The 22243-nt window shown below is 46.0% G+C and overlaps 2 protein-coding genes across 11 annotated transcripts in view; one reads left to right on the top strand and one right to left on the bottom strand.

Moving 5' to 3' along the window:
• Nucleotides 1-5558, top strand: part of LRRC71 (leucine rich repeat containing 71) — a 42684-nt gene extending 37126 nt beyond the window's left edge. For all 3 annotated transcript variants that reach the window (XM_030187516.1, XM_030187515.1, XM_030187518.1), the window contains 3 exons: nucleotides 1559-1667; nucleotides 3546-3667; nucleotides 4919-5558. In XM_030187516.1, the coding sequence (XP_030043376.1) occupies nucleotides 1559-1667; nucleotides 3546-3667; nucleotides 4919-5038 (351 nt within the window). In that variant the 3' untranslated portion in view covers nucleotides 5039-5558. The remainder of the gene's footprint in view (nucleotides 1-1558; nucleotides 1668-3545; nucleotides 3668-4918) is intronic.
• Nucleotides 5559-5758: 200 nt separating this feature from the next.
• ARHGEF11 (Rho guanine nucleotide exchange factor 11) overlaps nucleotides 5759-22243 on the bottom strand; it is a 202775-nt gene continuing 186290 nt past the window's right edge. For 7 of the 8 annotated variants that reach the window (XM_030187312.1, XM_030187311.1, XM_030187316.1 and 4 more), the window contains 3 exons: nucleotides 18263-18519; nucleotides 10416-10587; nucleotides 5759-6541 (listed from right to left, as the gene is read on the bottom strand). In XM_030187312.1, coding sequence (XP_030043172.1) covers nucleotides 6504-6541; nucleotides 10416-10587; nucleotides 18263-18519 — 467 coding nt within the window. In that variant the 3' untranslated portion in view covers nucleotides 5759-6503. Of the gene's footprint in view, nucleotides 6542-10415; nucleotides 10588-18262; nucleotides 18520-22243 lie in introns of those variants that run through there. The other variant, XM_030187318.1, reaches the window with a different exon arrangement.

Consider the following 22243-nt stretch of genomic DNA (forward strand, 5'->3'; position numbering starts at 1 on the left):
AAGTTATAGTGCTATTTGAGTGTGTCCTTTTGCTTTTCAGTACACTGCGCTAACTTATTAGGCTGCTCCTCTCCTCTGTTCTGTAGAAATGTCTTTGTGGCCTTCTTTTTGAACATGAAATCAGACAGATGTTCATGTCCCGGGTTTTTTGTGGTTCAAATATTGGACGGTTCCCTTTGGAAAATGGCTATTCGTTTTGCCCATTTTGAGTGTGAAAACATCCGTCGTCAAACAGGAAAGCCCAGACAATTTTCCTGTCTGATTATGGCTACGAGATAGAAGATTTGAGCTTCCCGCCCCCCCCCCCCCCCCCCCCCCCCCCCCCCCCCAGACAGCAGACTTTGGTTTGTTTGTTTGTTTTTTTGTCCCTCTAAGTTTCCTCAAACATTAAACAAATAGCGAGTACTCAGTTTAAGATAAGTGCTTCTATGATACTCCTCCATACTGGCTTTAAAGATTATGTTGTGAAGAAAGAAGTGACACCGCTGTCTTATTTCCTTGTGAAGCGTGGCAAGTCTTCAATTTTGTTTGAAACATTTCATAAGCGTTAAGTGCGGGTTTTTCCTGACCTATGAGGAAAGGCCGAAGCGTCTGGGGCTCTTCGGCTTGGACAAAAGACGGCCGAAATACGCTAGAGGTCTATCAAATAATGAGTCGAGCGGAAAGGGGCGGATGTGAATCGGTTATTTACTTTTTCCAAAAATACTAGGACTACGCTGCATGTGATGAAACTACAAAGTAGTAAATTTAATAGGATTATTGGAGAAACTTTTTCTTCACTCGACATGTCATTAAATTCTGGATTTCATCGCCAGAGATTGCGGTAAACGACGGTTAGCTTAGCGGGGCTTAAAAAAAGGTCCGCACGGCTTCCTAAAGGAAAAGGCCGTAGACCGTTATTAAATTGACTCGGGGAAGATCCGCCGTTATTCGGAGATCGGCGTCGTAACGCGTATGAACTTTTTTGGGATCCTGCCGGGTGTTTGTGACCCGGATTGGCCGCCGTTGGAAACGGGATGCCGGGCTCGACGGACCTTCGGTCTGTCCCGGTGTGGCAATACTTATGATTACGCGCTTCCGACCGCTGTCGGAATCTGGAGTAGTTGTGACATTTTGGACCGAGGTCTTTTTTCCCCTCCGCTTATTATTCTTTTTTTCACCTTTCATTTCATTTTAGTAAGAATCTGTTGTTATGGAAGAGCTCTGAGTAAATGTGTATGATTTTTTGGGGGCAAAATCTTTTTCCAACAACTTAATGGAACGGGACTACTAAATTTGACGGGTAAAAACTGATGAAAAGACTAATCGAGCCTGCCGTGAGTGGAAAAGCGTGGGGTACAGAAAACAAATTATAGGCCAGATCGGCTTGGGGCTTCCAGAGAAATTACAATTCCTTCACCCGCCCACAAAAATGCCCAGAACATTTCTGTGAGAGAGGGAGGGAGGGAGTTCCAGCACCTGCAGCGTAGAAAATACAGATACGTATACGCGTTGCCTTGGAAAATATATATCTGCATGTGAGCCGCGCTTCACGTGCTTTCTCCGCTTATATCCGCAGCCGCCCGAACCCGCAGAAGTCCTACACCCGCTTCTGGAACCGGTTGAATATAGAGATGGTCACGTCTTCCTGCTAGGGAACAGAACTCTCATCAACCTCAACCTTGCAAGTAAGCGCATGTACAACTGCCCCCCAAAGTGATACTGGAATCTGAAGTTAAGGCCGTGTTCTACCCTTTGGCGGCAGGTAATAAATTGGGCGCTGACCGGGAGCAGGGCTGGCTTTAATCATTAGGCCGACTAGGTAGGTCTAGCTTAAATATTTAAAAGTAATGCCTGATTATGCGCTGCTAAAGGTTTTTTTTCTCTGCGCAAGCAGAGTTGAATGGAGCCAGGATAGTGGGTGACATTTAGCCAGCATCACCCTTGCGGGAATGTATTATTCTTTGCAAAAGCCAAACGGTCCCAACTTGCTGTTAGCTTAAAACGTCTGCACAGAGCTGCTGGACTTTAAAGCAAACTGCCTTCCATATTTTCAGTAGGGGGGGGGGGGAGGAGGGGGGAGGTTGAAAAGACACTGCTGTGGCTGAAGAGAGAGCCCCCACTAGTCATCCTTCAGGACCTATCCCAGATCCTCATAGGAGTCACTGAAGCTGCTCTAAAACCGCTAGACGTATCCGGTTCCCTGTAAAGCACGTGTAATTAAACTCTAGAATTCACGGCCAGAAGAATGTGGTCAAAGCAGTTAGCTTAGCGGGGTTTTAAAAAGTCCGTAGACTATTATTAAGGAGAAGGTAGGGACGATCCGCTGCTTATTCTCGGGATAAGCAGTATGAAATCTATTTTATTCTTTTTGGATTTTGCCAGGTAATTGACAGGATCCCGAGCTTCATGGTCTGACCCGGTATGGTGGCGGAAAGGAGAGACGCCAGGCCCGGGGCAGGAGGGAGGAACTGATGCTGACCGATAGCTGAGAGGGAGAGGTGACGTTGGACCCAGGGAGCAATAAGAGTGGAGAGAGCTAGAGCGACGCTGGTGCGTGGGGGTGAGGTAGAGGAGCAAAGGAAGAGGGAGATTACTGAGCCGCTACGCCAGGGATTCCCACGCTATTTCTCTACAGCTGACGCTGGGGTTCGGGGCTGCTGCGGACCGACGTGGCGCGTGGGAGAAGGGACGTAGCTGGGGCTGTCAGACGGTGGTGTGGCAGAAGGGCCTGGGTAACGAGCCTGATGCAAGGAAGGGCTTGCAGAAAGCAGCTTGGAGCTAAAACAGGGGCTGGGGGGAGAGAGGTGTGAAGGAGAAGGATTCTAGTGACGGGCATATTAGAGAAACGGTTGGGGCTTGGAGATGGGTCTGATGTTGACCCTGGGAGGCAGGGGCAAAAGACTGAGGATGGCTAGGAGGAGACAACAGCTGCTAGAAAGGGGAAAGAAGCGGTGAGAAGAGCTCAGAATGGAGAAGAAGGGGATAAAAAAGGAGAAGGGGTGCGAAAGGAGAAGGGTGAAAGAACTTTAGAAGGTGGGAAAAAGTTGAGAGGCGCTAGGAAGGAACAGAATGGAGAAGACAATGAGGTAACCGGAGCCTAGAAAGAGTTGAAGGACAGGTAATAAGACTTGGGGGAAAGATAAATGAGGGCCGAGGGGAGGTGCTCTTCTCTGGGAGGGAACTGTGAGACCGCTGAGAGTGTGTCTCCGAGACTCGCCCACAGGCGGTTGTGATCCGGTCGGCGGGAGGAGGAGGAGGGGGCTAGCGTAGAGCGCAAGCGACCCTGAGCTGTGCTGCGGATAGAACCTCAAAGTGGCCGTGGGGTGACTTTTACAGATGTCGTTTTCCACTCGCTGTCAACCTTACCTCTCTCCTCCTCCTCCAATCCATCGTGCTTTTTTGGGGGAAACAGCCATGTTTTAATATTTTGACAAATCGGATCAGGCTTAGCAGAGGGTGTACCTTTTATTATGTGTTTAGTATCTTTGTGTAACAATACGCTAGACTGAACTAACCTACTACCGCTCTACCTTCTCTTTTATTCATTCTTTTCTGCGACTCAGTGAACAAGATTACCGAACGAGGCCTGAAAGGTTTTCTGGTATCGTTAGAGAGCCAAGGCCTGGCACTGAAAAATCTCCGGGGGACGCACAGTGGCACGGGCCTTCTACGGCTGTCTGTAGGGGTGAGTGTGGCCTGCGACGGAGCTTACTGGGAGAAAGGAGTGTGGCGGGAGAGGGCTCACCTGTACCAATCTCGAGGCCCTTAGTCTGTACTTACTCGTCTTCAGCAGCAGAGTGGTGCGATGGCTGGGTGACGTAGGAGACGGTAAAATATGCTTGGGGGGGGGGGGGGGGGGGAGGGTATGGTGCAGTATTCCAAGTCCACGCTGATCTAACAAACATCACTGAGGATTTTGGAAAGAGAGAATGGTTTAAATCAGTGGTGTGCTGGTAAATGTTTAACAGGCTCTCTCCCCGGTCTCCCTCTGCGCCCCCTCCCCCCCCCCCCCCCCCCCAAAGTGCAGACCTGGCTATAGCCAGGGAGAGAGCCTGGGGGCGTGGGCAATGCATTACTCCAGGACAAAACAATTAAATAATCCCAGGTTCCAATCTAATTCATGTTTAATGTGCGATAAAATGCCATAAATAAATAAGTAAATATAAACTTTTAATGTTGAGCACCTGATTCTCAACGTGAAGAACATATTCCAAACACTATAATGAAAATAAAATGAAATTTTTCTACCTTTGTTGTCTGATGACTTTGTTTTTCTGATCATGCTGGCCCGGTATCCGATTCTGCTGCTATCTGTCCTCTTACCTCCGTTTCCAGGGCTTCCTTTCCATTTCTTTCTTTCCTTTCCGGTCCTCAGCTTCTGTCTATTTTCTTCAACCGTGTGCAGTTTTTCTCCTCTCTTCCTTTTCTCTCATCTCATCTCCTTCCTCACTCTTCCCTCCCCTCCATCCATGTCCAGCATTTCTACTCTCTCCCCTGCCCCGCATGCGCCCGTACCCGGCGACCCTTCTCTCCCCTCCATCCACCCACCCGTGCCCAGCAACTCCCTTCTTTCCCCTGCCACCCCCTCCCGAGTTGTTCAGCAAATTCCCTTCCCTCCCTCCGGATCCGGTCCCTCACCGACTCCTTCAAAATGGCCACCGGGCCGCCTCTTGAAGTCTCGGTGGCCGTTTTTAAACCGCGAACTGGCAGGGGGGGGGAAAGTCAGCGCTGGCAGCGGGCAGGCAAGGAGTCGGTGAGGGACCGGATCCGGAGGGAGGGAGGAGAGCCAGAGCCGGCTCGCGCTTTTTAACAACCGGCTCGCGAGTCGGAAGAAAATTGGTGCGAGCCGGCTCCGGCGCACCGCTGGTTTAAATGATCCTAAAAAGGTAATAGCGATTCTTCTGCTGACATGAAACTCTGCCCTCCTGCATTTCAGAGAAACAACTTTTCCTCCCGCAACCCAACCTTCTTGAAGCTCCAGGAAGTGATGGCAGGCCGGGACCCTATACTCAAGGCGGCCGCAAAGGCTGCGGAAGAAGAGCAAGCGCAGGCGTAGTAGAAGAAAGAAACCTGCCGCCTCGAGACTTCCGCAGGAATGTTCTGTGAATGGCAAAGCTGGACTTACAAGAAACAAAACAAAACAACAAAAAAAAACTAATGTCCCGTGTTGAAAGAGGGGTCGGCTTTAGAATATTGTGTATTAATCTCATTCTTGCTGACTTTTTATTTACCGTCCGTGACTGACTCTCTTCCCCACAGAGTATCCAGGTCACCTACTGTCTAGTAGGATCTATTGTTTCTACCCCTTCTTCTATGTTTCCCTTGTCTGTGATGCTAAATCAGAACACGCTTTGGATAAACCCTGAATACCCAAATCTGGATTTGTAAAGCCCCTTCCCCCGAGTTCATTCTTTTCTGATGAATGCTAGCTTCAACCCAGTCCCAAACATGCCAAATAGAATCCTTACTGAATTGTAAGATAAATGGTCTTTTTGGTTTCCAGATCAGACTATTAGAGTACGTATGAACACGTTCCCACCGTTGTAAACTGTCGAAAATAAAACCAGATTACATTGTTTTGGTTTCATGCGCCGCGCTCACTCCTTTTTCAGCTTAGCATCCTCCTGAGTGCTAACATCGCTCAGCATTTTGCTGAGCTGAAGACTGGAAGAGAACAGGCAGTTTGATTTTTCTGGCCCGAGGCAGTGTGCCCTTGGATTCAAAAGATCCACTTCCCCATCCCCCCTGAGCCAGAAATTCGTTGACTACAAGTGAGCTAGTGGTGACACAAGCCTTGTTTATTACAAGTTGGGAAGAAAACCCAAAGTAAATTATTTACAAAAACAAAAATGCACATACATACATATTTATATAAAACAAATAAAATAAAAAAAAAAAGGAAGCAGCCCCAACCTCTAGGTAATAGTGCATTTTCTAGAGACCGTCACCGAGTCTCTCTCTGCTGGGTAGCAGCTCTTCCTTCAGTCTCTCTCTCGCTCTCTCAAGCGGACCTCAAGGGTACAACACATTCCCAGCCCATAGGAGGGGTGGGGGGGGTACGCACCCCATTCTCTGATAAACATGCTAACAAAGGCAGAACATGAGGGGAGGAAAAGGGTGCATATCCTATTTGAAAGCAAAACCGTGTATGCCTTTATTCTTTTTAAATAGGTATATAACTATATATATATTTATAGATATAATTTTTAATTTATTAAGCTAGCATGCGCCTTTTTTTTTTTTTTTAATTTCCAGTTTCACTGATATTTTTCTCTCTCCCTCGCCTCTGAGTTCCAGTTTTCACTCCCGTGTAGTAGCCCTTGAGCTGTCCGTGCTTTGAAGTGCCTCCTTTGGCCCCTCGTACCGGAGGGAGGCCCCCCTTCCCCCTCTTTACTCCATTCGTAAGGGATGATGAGTCTTGCCGCGTATCTGTTGGAGCCAGATCGCATTCCGTTGCAGGTGAGAGAGGCGGTAAAGCTCGGAGTGAACCTGCTTGGTGTTAAACTACCTTTGTAAAAAGGTCACAGCCTGGGAGTTTCTTCTGGGGGGTCTGCAAGGCCTGGCGAGGACAAAAAACTTGCATCAATACAAAAAAAAAATGCACGGACTGGTATATACATCCAGAGAAAGAGCTGCTGCTTAAGAGAAAAAGACCAGTGTGTGTCCTGAATGTAAATGCATCCTGAAAAGTGAAAACTTCTTCGAAAGATAACTACCGACACTAGCTATGAATCCTGTAACCGAGATGTGTACTATATAGTATATAGACTGCCCGAGTTTTAGTGCCCTTAAAAATGGCTTTTTTAACAAAAATAAAATTGGCATGTAAAAACAGTGATTCCCCAACCTGGTCTGGGAAGCACCCCGGCCAGTCAGGTTTTCAGGATATCTGAAATGATATTTTAAGGAGAGAGATTTCCACGCAGTGTATATTTCTCATCAATATTGATTGCGGATATCCTTAAAACCTGGCTGGGGTCCCTCCGGGATCAGGTTTGGGAACCGTAAAGCGAAGATACCTGTAACGGGTATTCTCAGAGGACAGCACGATTCATATTCTCACGAGTGGGTAGACGCCGAGCCGTGTCACCGGTCCGGCGTTTATGCCGAGGTAAAAAAGCCAGAGCTTTGTGAAGCACGAGCTGCGCTCCGCTGCACGTTTTTGCAAGTGCCTTCCCGTCCGCTGCGAGAAAGCAGTTCCCTCAGTTTCACTTTTAAAGCAAAAACGCATAAAAATAAAATAAAGAAGCAACTCCAAGGGGAAGTGGGCAGGATTGCGAGAATATGAAGAAGCCTGCTGTCCTCGGAGAATACGCGCTACAGGTTAAGTACCTTCTCTTTCTCCGAGGACAAGCGGGCTTGCGTAGTCTCACGAGTGGGGAATCCCTAGCGTCCAGGCTCTCCGAAAACAACCACCGTCGGTTAACTGGGCCTCGCGACATTACGCACGTTAACCTGAAACGATATACGCTCTAAACGTAAAAGTGCAGCCTGGAACAGAATAAAATGGGCCTAGGAGGGTGAAGTTGGATTCTAGACCCCAAACGGGTTCTAAAACACTGACTGCCCGAACCGACTGCCGTGCCGGATACCCTGCTCGAGGCGGCCTCGCAAATTTCTACAGCGGAGGCTGATCTCAAGTGGGCTACAGACACGGCCGCGGCTCTGATTTTTTGAGCCGTGACTGACCCTCCGAGGCGACCCCCACCCTGTTGGGATCGAAAGAAACAAAAAGCCGGGCGGACCGTCTGCGGGGCCTTGTCCGCTCCATGTAGGACGGGCGTGAGGTCAGCGGGGAAAGAATGTCGGCGAGACAATCGACTCGTTCACATGCAACTCAGACACCACCTTCGGCGGGAACTTAAGGGTGGGTGTGGAGGACTACTCTGTTGTGATGAAACTTAGCGTAAGGTACATCCGCTACTAAAGCCTGAAGCTCGCTGACCCTACGAGCCGAACAGCCACCGAGAAAACGGCCTTTCGGGTCAAGTACGTCCAAGTTGTGAAAGCCAGACATTGGAGATCGGGATGCAGAAGCGACCCCTCGTTCTGAGCGATGAGAGTCGGAAAACACTGTAATCTCCACGGTTCTTCGGAGGATAATTCCAGAAGAAGAGGGAACCAAATCTGCGGTGTCCGGTACGGCGCGCTCAGAATCGTGGTTCCGCGGTCTTACTTAAATTGGTACAAAGTTTTTCCCGCTAGAGGTATCGGAGGATAAGCGTCCAGGAGACCTGTCCCCCGATTGAGTAGAAGGCGTGCCTGTCGTGGACCTGAAGCCTGGAACAGAACTAAGGGGCCTTGTGGTTGATCAGAGTGGCAAAAAGATCCACTGAGGGGATGCCCCACGCTCAGAAGATCTTGTGGGCCCTGCCCGTGTGAAGAGACCGCTCGTGCGGTTGCGTTATCCCGCTCGGCCTGTCGGCCGGGGTGCCGTTTTCACCCGCCGAGAACTTTCGACACGCCTTCTGCTGCTTGACCGATTGGCGAAAAGGCTCGGTCTGCTCTGGAGGGAGTGTATCGACCAAGTCTGACAGCTGTCTCGCCGAACTTCGCAAGTAAACCCTCGCGAAGAGCCGGTACGATTGAATACAGGCGATCAGAGTCGAAGCCCGGTACACCTTCCTCCCAAAAGAATCCAGGATCCTAACTTCTCTCTCTGGAGGAGTTGTGAGGCAACTGAGGCCTTACAAACCCAGCCTCACCGTGGATCCGCTACTGGGTGTCAATCTTCTCGGGGACGACAGGGACCGACGGAAGGGATGCCCGCTTTCTAATGAGGACTGCAGAGTACCTCTTGGAGAGGAGCCATCACAGCCTCTTTAGGAGGAGATGTATAGTCCGGGACCTTGAGCACCTTTCAAAGGAAATGGAACGGCATCGGCTATTTCCTTTAGAAAAGATGGGAAAGAAAAGCTCTCCGACAGAGACTGTCTCCTTTCAAGCGGTGCGGAGGGCTCAGAAGGAATCCCGTAAGACTCATCTGAGGAAAAGTATCTGGGATCCTCCTCTGATTCCCACGAGCGCTCCTACTTGGTGTCAGACACCAAGATATCGCTATGGGATGATCGAGACCGAGCCTGCCTCGATGCCGAGGAACCGTGTCCTTGAGGAAGCTTCCTCCGCCGACATTGACGGGGTACCGGCCTGGGTGGACTTCGACAACGGGGACACAAGCAGTCTGAGGTCCGGGCGGGGCCGCGGCAGAAGATACGGTAAGCGCAAACACCCCCCCGATACCGAAGCACAGCGCCGTATAAGGCCATCCGGCGGCTCAGGGAGCAAGGCCCGGATGCGCTCGTCGAAGGCCGGCATCGGGAGGCGCAGATTGCAAAACTGCTGGGGCCGATACGGGAGCGGGATCTCAGCTGCTTGGAGACAAGCGCGTCGGCACCTCTTGTACGGAGGGAGCGCGGTCTTCCCGGTGCCGATGCTTCTCGGGTGCCGAATCCCTCGGCGCCCCGGAGCTCCCGGCGCCATCTATCGAGAGCGTCTGATGCTGGTGCTTCTTGGCCTTCGCCCGACGCGTATCGCGCTCCTCGACGTAAATGCTGACACCTCCGACCTCAAGCCTCTCGGGAAACCTGGGTCCTCTTCTTCATAGGAAGACAGAGAACACAGTTAGCGGGGCTATGGTGGGGCCCTTCAGACACCAAGAATAGGTGTCCTTCCTTGAGACGGTCCGCTTGCACTGGGTACGACGCTTGAAGCCGCCGGGAGTCTTCTTGGACACGGACGGGAAAACTTCACCGGCCAAATCAAACGGCCGGATGACGCCTGAAAAAGGGGCGAAGTCACGAAAAAAGGAAGGGAGTACCCGACTGAAGCCAGGGCCTAAACCGTCCCTCGTCGAAAATAAAGGAAACAAAAAATAAGGCTTTTGGGGGTTTTTTAGACAAAGAAACACCTCAATAAAAAAAAAAAAAAACAAAGGCCGAAGGCACTCAAAAAAGCTCTAAAGCCGGGCATGTGAAGAGAGACTGAGAAAACGCAGCTGCTCTTCACGCGGAAAAAACCGAAACTGACGGGACCGCGATCTCACGGCGGGTGGGAAGGCACTCGTGCGTGTGCAGTGGAGTGCAGTTCGCGCTTCGCAAAGCTCTGCCTTTTTTTTTTTAAACTTTGGCATAAATGCCGGACTGGGCGACGCGGATCGGCATCTAACCGCTTGTGAGAATATACAATCCTGCTTGTCCTCGGAGAAACCAAGTTACAACTTTGATTGCCCAACCCTGGTGTAAGTTCTTTTCCTCTCAAAAAAATATTTTCAAAAATACCCCCCCTTCCTCCCCCCTCCCCCCCCCCCCAAAAAAAGTCAAGGCTATATACATAGTTTTGTGCTATAATCCATTTGTTTGTTTTCCTAATTTGCTGAAGGTTTTAAGCATGCATTAGAAAATGTGCGCCTCTCGCTTAGTTTTTATTCCGCTTACCGTCTTCTGAAGCGGACGCCGAGTACAAGCTGCTCATGTAGAAAGAGGCAGGAGTCCCTTCGTGGATGAGATGGCTATTTTCCCGTCTATTTGTCTCCAACACGGCCCCGTCTCTTCTCGACCGTGCGCCCTCTAATGACTTCAATAATTCCCGGTGGGCTTCTTCAACCTCCTGAGGAAACAGAAGAACGTGAGATGTGCTATTATTCTGGGTCAAACCAAAGGCCTTTCTAGCTCAGCATCCTCTTTCAATGGCCAACACAGGTCACAATGACCCGGGAGTGGGTACATTGCTGACACCCAAAAACGAGTGGTGGTTTTTCCACGTCTACAATGGCTGATAATATTTCGATGCAACTATGTTAACTGCATTCTCTGACAACAAATTCCATAGATTCATTACATATCGAGTGAAAAAAAAATCTTCTCTCAGATTTGGTATAAACGTGGTAGCTATAACATTTCATGAAATGTCTTAGTACTGTATGAAAAGAAAAAAGGGATCTGGCCTATTTTAATCACTATGGCACCGCAACTGGTGTCCTCTTACCCCCAGGGAGATTCCCTAATGCCCTTGTTGAAGACCAAGAAATTCCACACTACCCAGGGAAGAAAATTACCAGGCAGAGCAGATGTGCTGCAGGAGCTATGCTGGATAGAGAATCTACAAGTAGTAAACTATTTTAGGTATAAAATTCCCAACGTGACCCTGTGACCTTATCAGACCCATAAAAGGGAAATTCAAACTATCCAAGAATGTAAGACATACTTAGACACGTTTAAATAAAAAAGGGGAGGGGGCCCGTTTTTAAAAGATTTCTTTCCAAGGGTAAATAATTGATATTTTGAAAATGGGCCCGTAAGTACTGTAAACTTAACAGAGACATGAGCTCTCTCGCCATCACATAATTCTCCTTGTACCGTCCCCCGCAACTAGTTCCTTTCTACATCTCCATTGTAATGTAATGTGATTCAGCAAAGCAAAGAGGAAAAACAAAACCCAGACACGCAAGTTAGTGATGTCATCTGATGCCAAGCAGCTCCCTCTTAACACACACAAGCCACTTTCTTTTATTATTTCCCAGGACTTGATATTACTACTACTTAACATTTCTAGAGCGCTACTAGGGGTACGCAGCGCTGTACAGTTTAACAAAGAAGGACAGTCCCCGCTCAAAGGAGCTTACAATCTAAAGGACGAAACGTCAAGTCTTGACTGCCCCAAATGTCAAGTTGGGGCAGTCAAGGTTTCCTGAATAGAGGTGTAGTGCGTTTCAGAAGGAAAGGCCAAAGAAATTTAAGGAAGTTTCCTCAGAGACAATCGTACGGAAAGCGGGAGGGAAGGAAGGTAAGGGAATAGGTGGAAATATAGGGAAACCGGTGCAGACGGGAGGTGCGATTTGAAAACAAGGCAAAGAATTTTAAACGTCATACGAGCTGTAAAGGGAAGCCAACGTTCTAGGTGAAGAAGGGGAGTAAGCGTGAAGTTACTCTGAGCCCCGCCGAGCGCACCCCTCCTCCTCAACCGCTTGGCGCCAGTTCGTTCCTCGAGGAATCGACAGGGTCCACCCCGGAAGAGGGTAGGGGCCCAGAAGAACGCCGAATGGAAGCTGATATCACATCTGGGGCCGGACTGGAGGGCAGTTTGCCCATGGAAACGCCGCGGATTGAGGAGAGAAGCTCTGAGGAACAGAGTGCCACATCCGAGCAAACTGTAAGGTTTGAAATTCCTACAGAATTCCTGGTTAAACCCCAGGAGGTTACATTAGAAGCTTTGTGGGATTTAGTCTCTAACCTTGGGCAGTTATTCCTAAAACAGTCTAATGAGGTATTACCTAAATTAAAAACCTTGGAAAAAGATTTACAAAAGAAAGAAGAGCAGATAAAAGACTTGAATGATAAAGTTGTTAAAATGGATCAAAGAATTATGAAATTTGAAACAGTACAACCTACTATGATTAAAGATTTGACGAGCCTAAGAGTTAAAATGGAAATCTTTGACAATTATACTAAAAACTGTAACCTTAGATTCGTCAATTTTCCTAAACTTCAAAATGTTGCTCCCTTGGAAATGTTGAAGCGCTATATGCGCGAAATATTATTAATTCCTGAACAAAACTTACCACCAATGACTATGGCTTATTATATCCCCGGGAAAGACCTAGATCAACCTGAAGCTCCATTAGATGTTTCACTTTTGTTGGAGACTTCGGATATTGAACTAGCGACTGCAGCCACATTAGTGGCAACAGTCGCATTGTTACCAGATAAGAGTTGGATTTTTCGTCTGTTTTTTCGTAACAAGGATAAACCTTTTTTAGGTTTTAAGGTACTATTATTTCCGGACGTCTCTAAGGAGACAAGAAGACGGAGGAAACAATTTCTGCTCCTTAAGCCTGAAATTCTGCACTTGGGGGGTACCTTTTTTTTAAGATACCCCTGCAAGTGCATAATAAAGCTTAGGGAAAAAAAATATGTATTTACAGAACCTGCTCATGTGTCGGCACTTATAGCCTCAGTAAAAGTGGAAAAGCGCTAAATATATAAAATAACTCTGCTTAGTTGAATTTGCATATCTTGTGATTTTTTTTTCCTATGTAATGTTCTTCTCCCTTTGTTTTCCGAAATCTTGGATCCGAATTTATGGACTTGAGTATTGTTCCTTTATCGAAAATGTGAGGAATTTCCTTTTTTTTTCTTTCACCTTTTCTTTTCTTTTTATTACGTTGGTGTATGTTATTGTTAAACGGATACTTTCCTGCACAAGATTTTTGCTTGTAATAAATTTAATAATACGAATAAATAAATAAATTAAAAAAAGGTTTCCTGAATAGAGGTGTAGTGCGTTTCAGAAGGAAAGGCCAAAGAAATTTAAGGAAGTTTCCTCAGAGACAATCGTACGGAAAGCGGGAGGGAAGGAAGGTAAGGGAATAGGTGGAAATATAGGGAAACCGGTGCAGACGGGAGGTGCGATTTGAAAACAAGGCAAAGAATTTTAAACTTCATACGAGCTGTAAAGGGAAGCCAACGTTCTAGGTGAAGAAGGGGAGTAAGCGTGACCAAAACGATGAGAAAAGTAAAGACGTTTGACCGCAGTTGACTGGACAAGTTGAAGGCTTTTGATGGAGTAGAGAGGGAAACCAGCATACAGGGAGTTGTAGTAGGCAAGATGAGAGATGACAACGGAAAGGAAAAGGGTACAAAATAGAGAGCGGCGAAGAGCAAATTTGAGGCTTAAAGGTTCAACTTGGAATCAAAAATAACAACCAAAATCTGAACTGTGTCCAAGAAGGGGAGAAGGCTGCTTTCAATAGAGGAGGAAGCGGTGTACCAGGGTTGGAAAAGACTATTGCCTCGCATTTAGAAATGTTGAGGAAAAGACTTGGGGCAAAAAAGGTTTATTAGAACTGCTCGGTTGAAGCCAACATTCATTTTCGATGCATTAGCCAAAGAATACTGGGAAGTAAAAGTACACGTAGAGGACCGAGCTACTGCTCGTAGAGTTGGGCCATTACGAATGATGTAATGGCCCCAACTTGGTAAGATGTAGCCTTGACCTGCAAGTTGAGACCTGCTTATGTATAGCACAAAAGCATACAGACATCTATCCGCTTAGAAAAAATTCTTTTGGATATTACTAAACCCAGCCTGTCACAGAAGATAAAACAGTTGAGTTGGTTTCCAATCTGGATCTTACAGTCTAGCGTGTAAAGTAAGCGTGAAGAAAAACAGGTGTCGCTTGAGATAAAACAGCAGATACTTAGCAAAACTTTGGATGATCTCTCAACTTTACTCTCTCATGGAAGAAGTGGATACACGATATCTATGACATTAGCGCTGAAGTTATGCTAATGAGGAACATTACCCTCCCAGAAAGACAAATGAAAGATGCGGCAGCCAGAGGGCTCAAAGGAAGACATCGTTAACTGCACCAGGAACGCACTTACTTCCACAGGACAGGTGTCTTTGAAGATTTGGCTTCTCCCGAGATGAAACTTGTGCTACTCAGAAAAGGCTGCAGTGCCGTTAAGGTGCACTCTCACTGGTATTATCTTTCCCCATTCTTAAAGTTAAAACAGATGTTGAAGGTTTCGGTTAGGACATTAGTTGAGACTTCACTTGCTTTCTGTCTGCCTAGCCGTCTTGATTTGGTGCCGCTCGTGTGGTCACCTTTGAAATTTTACATCTCCTTTTCTGCAAATATAATTGTCGGAAGAAGTATGACAATATGAGCTTTATCGAGGCAGATGACATTGCTGCCACAGCTGCTGATAAATGTCTTCACTATGAAGCTCTGGCCCTTGATAAAGTCTATTGTCTCTTTTGCCTTCTCTTCAATAATGTTATCCCTTGTGCACAGGACGTATGCCAGTTTTTTGTGGATGTCTTCTTTAAGACCCTTAGTTAAGTCAGCCTAGGAGTTCTATAGTTACAGCTGAGGTTCTTGAAGGATTCCAATTAAATGCTTCTTGCACTTCTCCTGGAAGTGTCTCTTCTGGCATTTCTTGGATAACTATTGGGTTCCTACTATTCTATGCGAGAGCTTCCCTGCTTCTAAACCCAAATCCTCTACCCCTGAAAGACTAATAAGCAAGCTGGGCAGTATAGGAGAGGACCAATGGGTTATAAACTCTGTTTTCTGCCTCTCAACCGATTGTTCACAAAGGACGATGGCTAGTGGAGTCAACTCTACAATGCAAAGTGTCAAGTGGCTCCTCAAGGTTCACTTGTAAGACCACTTTTTATTCTATGTTTTTTAAATTGAAATTTGAAAATAACTACAGTAGAAATGAAATCACAATACAATTACATTGTACCATTATAGTCATAATGGAAAGAAAAAACAACTTATTCAATTCACCACCATTACAGAAGCTAACCTTAACGCAGAGAAGAGAGAGAAAAATTACTAAACAATTAAGGGTAATACTGTTGACTTATCTAACTTCCCCTATACCCATCCTTCCCCAGAGAAAAGATATCAAAGAAACAAACTATATTTACTTATTCAAAAGGAAAGGCTCCAGTTGAGAAGGATCATTAAACACATCATTCGTCTGCAGATAGGAAATTAAACATCTATGAGAAAACCTTAAGAAAAAAGCAACTCCAATAGCTAATACTTTCCATTTTAATTGAAGAAACTTTCTCCTTCTCAGCTGGGTAAGCTCTACAAATATCAGGAAAAATACTAATCTTCTGACCGCAATACATCAAATCTTTCTTTGAAAAATAAGCCTTTAAGGCTAACAATTTATCCTTCTCAGTGACAAAAGTAACAAGTAAAGTAGCTCTATTGGAAATAATATCCTGGGAGGTCTCAAGAAATTATGTTAAGTTGGCAATTTTGGGATCATTAACAGCTTGTTTCTCCCTGTTCGGACTCAATAGTTGAATTTGACAAATAAAATAATTTAGACAATAGCGTATTATCCGCATCAGAAATATTCAAAACTTGCTTAAGATAATTTCTAAACACTATCTCTACATTTTTTATTACCATCATTGCAGAGAAGAACTGGAAAGAAGGCATGGAAAAAATGATAGATCTGGAAGAATGGGCAAAGGCATGGAAAGAACCACTTTTTTAAAAAAAATGTTTGGTCCGTCGATTTCCTATCTTTCCGTGCCAGCTTGCTGGAATGATCCTTTGATCTTCTGGCCTTCGTCATAGAAGGGTGGGACAACTGCACTTCATTAAAGCATGAAGCTTCTGGACTTTGCATTTTATGTCCATCTTGTTAGCTACCGAGGTTCTAGAACTGGAGGCCGCCACATCTTGGATATACTACTTGAAGAACAAGCGGTGGGTAGAAACAGATACCACCTCTTTAGGGGCTTCTGTATACTTCAGGAGACTAAAGATCCAGACTGGGCTCCGTTTCTTCCCAAAGAATCCATCTTCTGAACAGGGTAAGCTATGTCTTTAGATGAAGAGTGGGCATGACGGCGGGATTGTAGAACCTTTTGCTTTAGAGACGGAGTATTTGGAATCATCTCAAGATTTTGCAGAGAATGAAGCCAGTGATGGTGAATGCTTCCCACCAGAGTGAGTGGAACACGTTTCTGGAGATCTGTGCTCTTTAGAGTCTAACAGGCTTAGTGAGAGCAAACAGAATTGGGTCTAGATGTTGCTCTTCTGTCCTCTGAGCAGTTGTGATCTGCAGTGAACAACTTTTAAGGCTGGTTTCTGCTACAGGAACTTAAGAAATCGCCACGCCGGGACAGACCAAAAGGTCCATCAAGCCCAGTATCCTGTTTCCAACAGTAGCCAATCCAGATCCCAAATACCTGGCATGATCTCAAAAGTATAAGATTTTAGGCTGTTTATCACAGGACTAAGCAGTGGCTTTCCCCCACTTCCACCTTAATAATGATTTATGGACTTTTCTTCCAGAACTCATTCAAAACTTTTTAAAACCCTGCTACGATAACTGCTTTTATAACATTCTCTGGAAACCAATTCCAGAACTTGATTACATGCTGTGTGAAAAATTATTTCCTCCCATTTGTTCTAAATGTAGTATTTAATAACTTCATCATATGCCCCCTAGTCCTTACACTTTCGGAAAGAGTAAACAGGCGATTCACATTTACCCATTCCGCTCTAGTAAAAGGGCCCATACGTGTCCATTAATAGTCTCCTGTCATACAGTTACCTCCAGGAAAACTGCATCTCCAGTGACTGGCTTTTTCCACCTATACACTCCCTGGAACCTCCACTCACCCTGTCTCCAGACAGGTCTCTTGTGAATCTCTGTTGTTGTGTCTTGTTTGCTGCTTCTTAAAGCTACCGGGTGCTCTACCGACAGACTTCTCTTCATTATATAAAGAATGGATCTTAGAAGTAGACGCAACTGAACCTCATTTACTGGTGTGCGTTTCTCCTGCACCTGTTCATTTGAGGGAGATCTGTGCTTTCCTAGGTTCCACAAATGAGGATTTTCCAGGTGATTTCTATAGAAGTTGTTGAGGAATTATGGTTTAAGGATTATTTTTGGATGAATCTGAAGGTGATAAACATTCTGCCAATCTGCCTTTGTGGCTCCTCCTTGCTCTGGGCAACATCCTTCCAGAAACGCAATTTCATACGGACCTCGTGGGCGTCAGCAAGACTAGTTTTCCTCCTTCCACAACGGGCATTTTTGAAATCATGGTTTCTCTGTGATCGTGTTGAAATGCTTAGTAGCTAAATCAAAATTAATTTTTAGAGGTAGAGATCAAAGGGGGTTTTTTTTTGGGGGGGGGGGGGGGTTGGGTGTTTTTGTTTACTATACTCGCAGGCAAGGATGGAAAATAAGGAAAGTAAAAGATATAGTGAAAAATGGAGAATGAAACCTATGACTCAAGAAAAAAAGATGGGGGGAGGAGGGGGGCACAAGAGACAGCAACATGTCCGGTCAGTGGAGCAGATAAAGAAACGGAGATGGCTCACATGGGAACTCCCATACATACTCAGAAAACAGCTAGCGTTTTCTGAGATCTGAGAAAACATCACTTTTGTGTGGCTTTCATCTTGGTCCTTGATGAAGAACCCTCAATATCTAGCATCATTTTTTGTTCCAACTTGATGGAACGTCGTTCTCAAAAAGTATTACTTTAGTGAAATACAAACGCATCAACGTATCTTCTTTGTTGAGCCTTATTGCCTCGCAAGTCCCAAAGTGTTAACAAACGGGTCAGTATGTCCTAGTATGTGAGTAAGGTAAGCATCCCTCTACCTGTGTTGAAAACCACTTGTTTTCTCCCACTTTAATGATAGTTTACACCATAAATGCTACATTTTTCAGATATCTTTAGCCACTGGTATACCTATTTGAGTGGCCACAGGCACACTGCTCTCTCACCTTTAACCTGTTAAGCTTTTTTGTTAGCTGTTCTATCGTCCTGAAGATCATATCTACATCCTGGATGATCAGGCTAGATGCCGGCGAGCTGCAGGTGGCTGTTCTGCCCAGGGATCGAGGGTCCTCGTGACTTTGCTGCTGGCAGGAGCTGGGGCAGGAGGGACTTGATGTCCACTCCCGATGGTTCGCCGGCGCTGCCCGCTCATCCGTGGAAGACTCCGTGGGGCAAGATGGCAGTGCTACATAAAAACAATTTCCTATTTCATGCATGGAGGGGAAAAAATAAAAATTTTAAACACAGAACTTTAGCAACCATTAACCTGACCAAACCAAACTCTTCCCCCTCCTCCCCCCATATCATCTGTGAAAGACACGTAACCAGTTTGTAGCTGTTAAGTACAGATGTGTAAACAACTGCACACAAAACAATGTCAAGGCAGGCAGCTCCTGGGTTTACATCAATATTAATGAAAATCAATATTACTGATATTTAACTTTTTTGACCCTTTCAAGCTACAGTAAAGCAGAAGGGCTGGGATCATGCTCGTTTGAGATAATATGTTTTGTCCAGATAACAGAAGTTTTTGCTTAAAGAAGTTTGGATATCAGAGGGGCTTTTTGTCCTCCACATAATGAAACAGTCAACCAATTTTCGGATATGTAAGATTTTTTGGATAATGGAAAGTGGGATGCGATTCTTTTCAGATAAAACAACTCTGGGTGTAAACGTGCTTTATGTATTATATCTGGCTGTCTCTCCTCTCTGCATCTGAAGGGGGAGGGAGGGGAGAGCAGGGACATAAACTTCTTTCAACCGCTACAAGGAAATAGCTATCCCAGCCTTATTGTGCAAAAACCCTGCAGTTTCAAGAACATTTCCCACAGTGTCCTAGTGCTAGGGCAGGCAGCTTTGGTTCCCAAAAGTCCGTAAAAGAAGTGCGTTTTCAGGATAGCCATGCCAAATATCACATGTATTTCCTTCTCTGTAGACGTAAGTACATAAGTGTTGCCATACTGGGACAGACCAAAGGTCCATCGAGCCCAGCGTACTGTTTCCAACAGTGGCCAAATCCAGGTCACAAATACCTGGCAAGATCCCAATGCAGGACAAGCTAGGGATATGCCTGCATACTAAAGGGCGATTCATCCTTAGCAGCTCCCATTGGATATCTCCTCTCCCCAAGCTCAGTAAAGCCTGAGAAGCATCCTGAGCACGCGCTAACATCCGATTTACATCTTCTTTCAGTCCAACAATATAATTGTTGAGCTATTGGAGCGAGGAAGGAGGATGGAACAGTGTGGATATATTCCCCTGCTATCCGTGGAGAACCTCTGTTACAGGTAAGCAATTTTGTTATCGTTAGACATTTGTTACCTTGAAAACCTGATGTTCATAGCTCTTAAGGATCAGGAGCTACTCAACTCCTGTGCCAATGGTCCTGGTTATGAACAAGCAGTTAAATAAGAGATTATGAATGGGTGTCAGATATGTGAACTCAGGGCCGCCGAGAGACAGAGCTGGAACCATGGAAGGGCGGCCCCCCCCCCCCACTCAGGCCTCAGCTGCCGCCCCCCTACCTTCCTGTGTCTGATCCTGTCTTGGCCTGTCACTCTTCTGTTCCTGTGTACCGGAACCCGGGTTATTTTGTTAACGCAATCACCCGGGTCACGACACACAGGAGGAGAGAAATAGACTGAGGGAGCAGAACCTTCTGTCTGCCTCTGGAAGCTTTGCCGGCACTGGGCCCGGGGAATCTTGTGTCCCCCCCCCCCCCTCCCCCCCCTCAGCAGCCCTGTGTGAACTCAGAAATTCTATATTCAACAGGCCATACGTTTATCTATTAGTAATTCACATCTGTAATATCCATCTTTGGCATTCAGTAATAACAACAATCTAAACGTACTGCATACAGTGCTTTCCTCCAGGCTGGGGTGTTTGGACGCACATTTCTCGTAAGTGATACTTGCATTGAATGCAAGCTTCCCAAATGTGCAAGCTGAGAAGGGAAAGTGTTAATAATTCTGCACAATTACAGTGGGGTGGATACACATAAGCGGATAGTGAAGTTGCTGACCAGGGACAGATGTTCTTTGAAGAAGACAGCTCACCAGTCATACTGTCATTTTGATGATGTTTTCCAGAGCTTTGTATGAAAATCTTAAGAGGTCTCCCTTTGGACATACGCAGTAGTTCTCACCCTTCCCCGGAATTCTATAATTGAGTGAATGAGTTCAATTCCGACAGGGCAGGGCAGGGCAGGGTCTGTGATTGACTGGTGAACTGTTGTCTTCACAGAAAGCAAAGCTGCCTACCTGAAACAGAGGCTTTCCATAGACAGCACAGAAATGCAGGCACACTGAATGGTTGTGTCTTCTGGATGAACCGGGTATGCAGAGCTTTCCTCTAACTCATGGAAACCTTTGGTTTTCCTTCCTTTTAGTTCCCCTAGCATACATGGGTATTCCCCCACAGGCCTAAGTTCCCTCCTCCTCTCCAGTCTGTAGACTGCAGATCAGTTATTAGGTATAAGCACATAAACTAGGACAGTTCAAAAGTCCATCAAGTTCAGTATCCTGTTTCCAACAGTGGCCAATTCAGGTCACAAGTACCTGGCAAGATCCCAAAAGAGTAAAATAGATTTTATGCTGCTTATACTAGAAATAAGCTGTGATGAAATGGTGAATTTTCCAACATATGAATTATAAAATGTTCCACTCAATGTGGAAACTCAAAAGAATAAAACCTTTCTTCCCGCAGCCTGGTACAATCAATGGTGCTAAACCACCTAGATTACTGCAACGCCATCTATGCCGGATGCAAAGAACAAATCATTAAGAAACTCCAAACTGCCCAAAACACAGCAGCCAGACCTCTCGTTAGATTTTCCGGGGATAAGGCAATCGGAAAAAGTTAGTGCATCCCATTACAATAGGGTTTCTACACAATTTGCTCATCTGCGTTCCGTTTTCGCTAGCTGCTACCGTCGTCGGAAAAAAGTCTTTCGTGCATGCCAGGGTTTACTACTTGCTTGTTGTTAATGGCTCGTTAAGTTTAGTGCATCTGGCCCTCACTTGCTACCCCATTACAAAGTACAATGTTCTCGATAACATGCCTATCACCCCTTTAAACACAATCAAAAGTCACAGATAAACCCACTGTTTAAGAGGAAAAGGTCTAGAGTACTTGAATTTAAATTGGTTTTGCTATTTCTTCCCAAATGAAAGATGGCGCTAGATTAAGAGCTTAAAGTCATATTTATTAAAAAAATAAAATAAAAAAACTTGCAAAGGAAAACATGTTTTAAATACTTTTTTTTTTTAAGTTCTGTAATGAAGGCTCAGATCACAATAATGGATTCAAGAATGGAACTCGATATACCGTTTTTCTACAGTTTTTGCAACCACATAAAGCGGTTTTATCTGGGGCGACGGAGGGTTAAGTGACTTTTACCCAGAGTCACAAGGAGCTGCAGCGGGAATCGATCTCAGTTCCCCAGGACCAAAGTCCACTGCACTAACCAGCTTTTCAGCACCTTGTCCAACAAGAATCAGCTGGTGCTAAGCAGGGAGGGCAAGACACAGATGCTGCCACTGCAGTGATCCCGGCTGCCCTGGATAAATCTCAGAACAGTGACTTCCCTTCTGGCTGACAAGGGCATGCTATGTGTGGGCATGTTCCAGGAAGGTGGGGGTAGAAGCATACTGAAAATACAAAACGTATCTAAGATTCATAGGATTTCAGCAACTTCCTAAGAATAAACCTCTTCAGGGCTTGATTGTCGAGAAAATTGAATCTTAGATATTTCCAGTGTTGCCCATGAATTGGGATGTAGATGTGGGCATCCTTTAGATTGAAGGGAGGGGAGGGAGAGCAGTGATTAGGATGCTGACCATTGTAACTACTCCAGGAAGGGGTGAGCAGTGGCGTTCCTAGGGGGGGGCGGTGGGTGCAGTCCGCCCCGGGTGCACACCGCTGGGGAG

This window comes from Microcaecilia unicolor, chromosome 14 (genome assembly GCF_901765095.1).
Source record: "Microcaecilia unicolor chromosome 14, aMicUni1.1, whole genome shotgun sequence".
Lineage (NCBI taxonomy): Eukaryota > Metazoa > Chordata > Amphibia > Gymnophiona > Siphonopidae > Microcaecilia > Microcaecilia unicolor.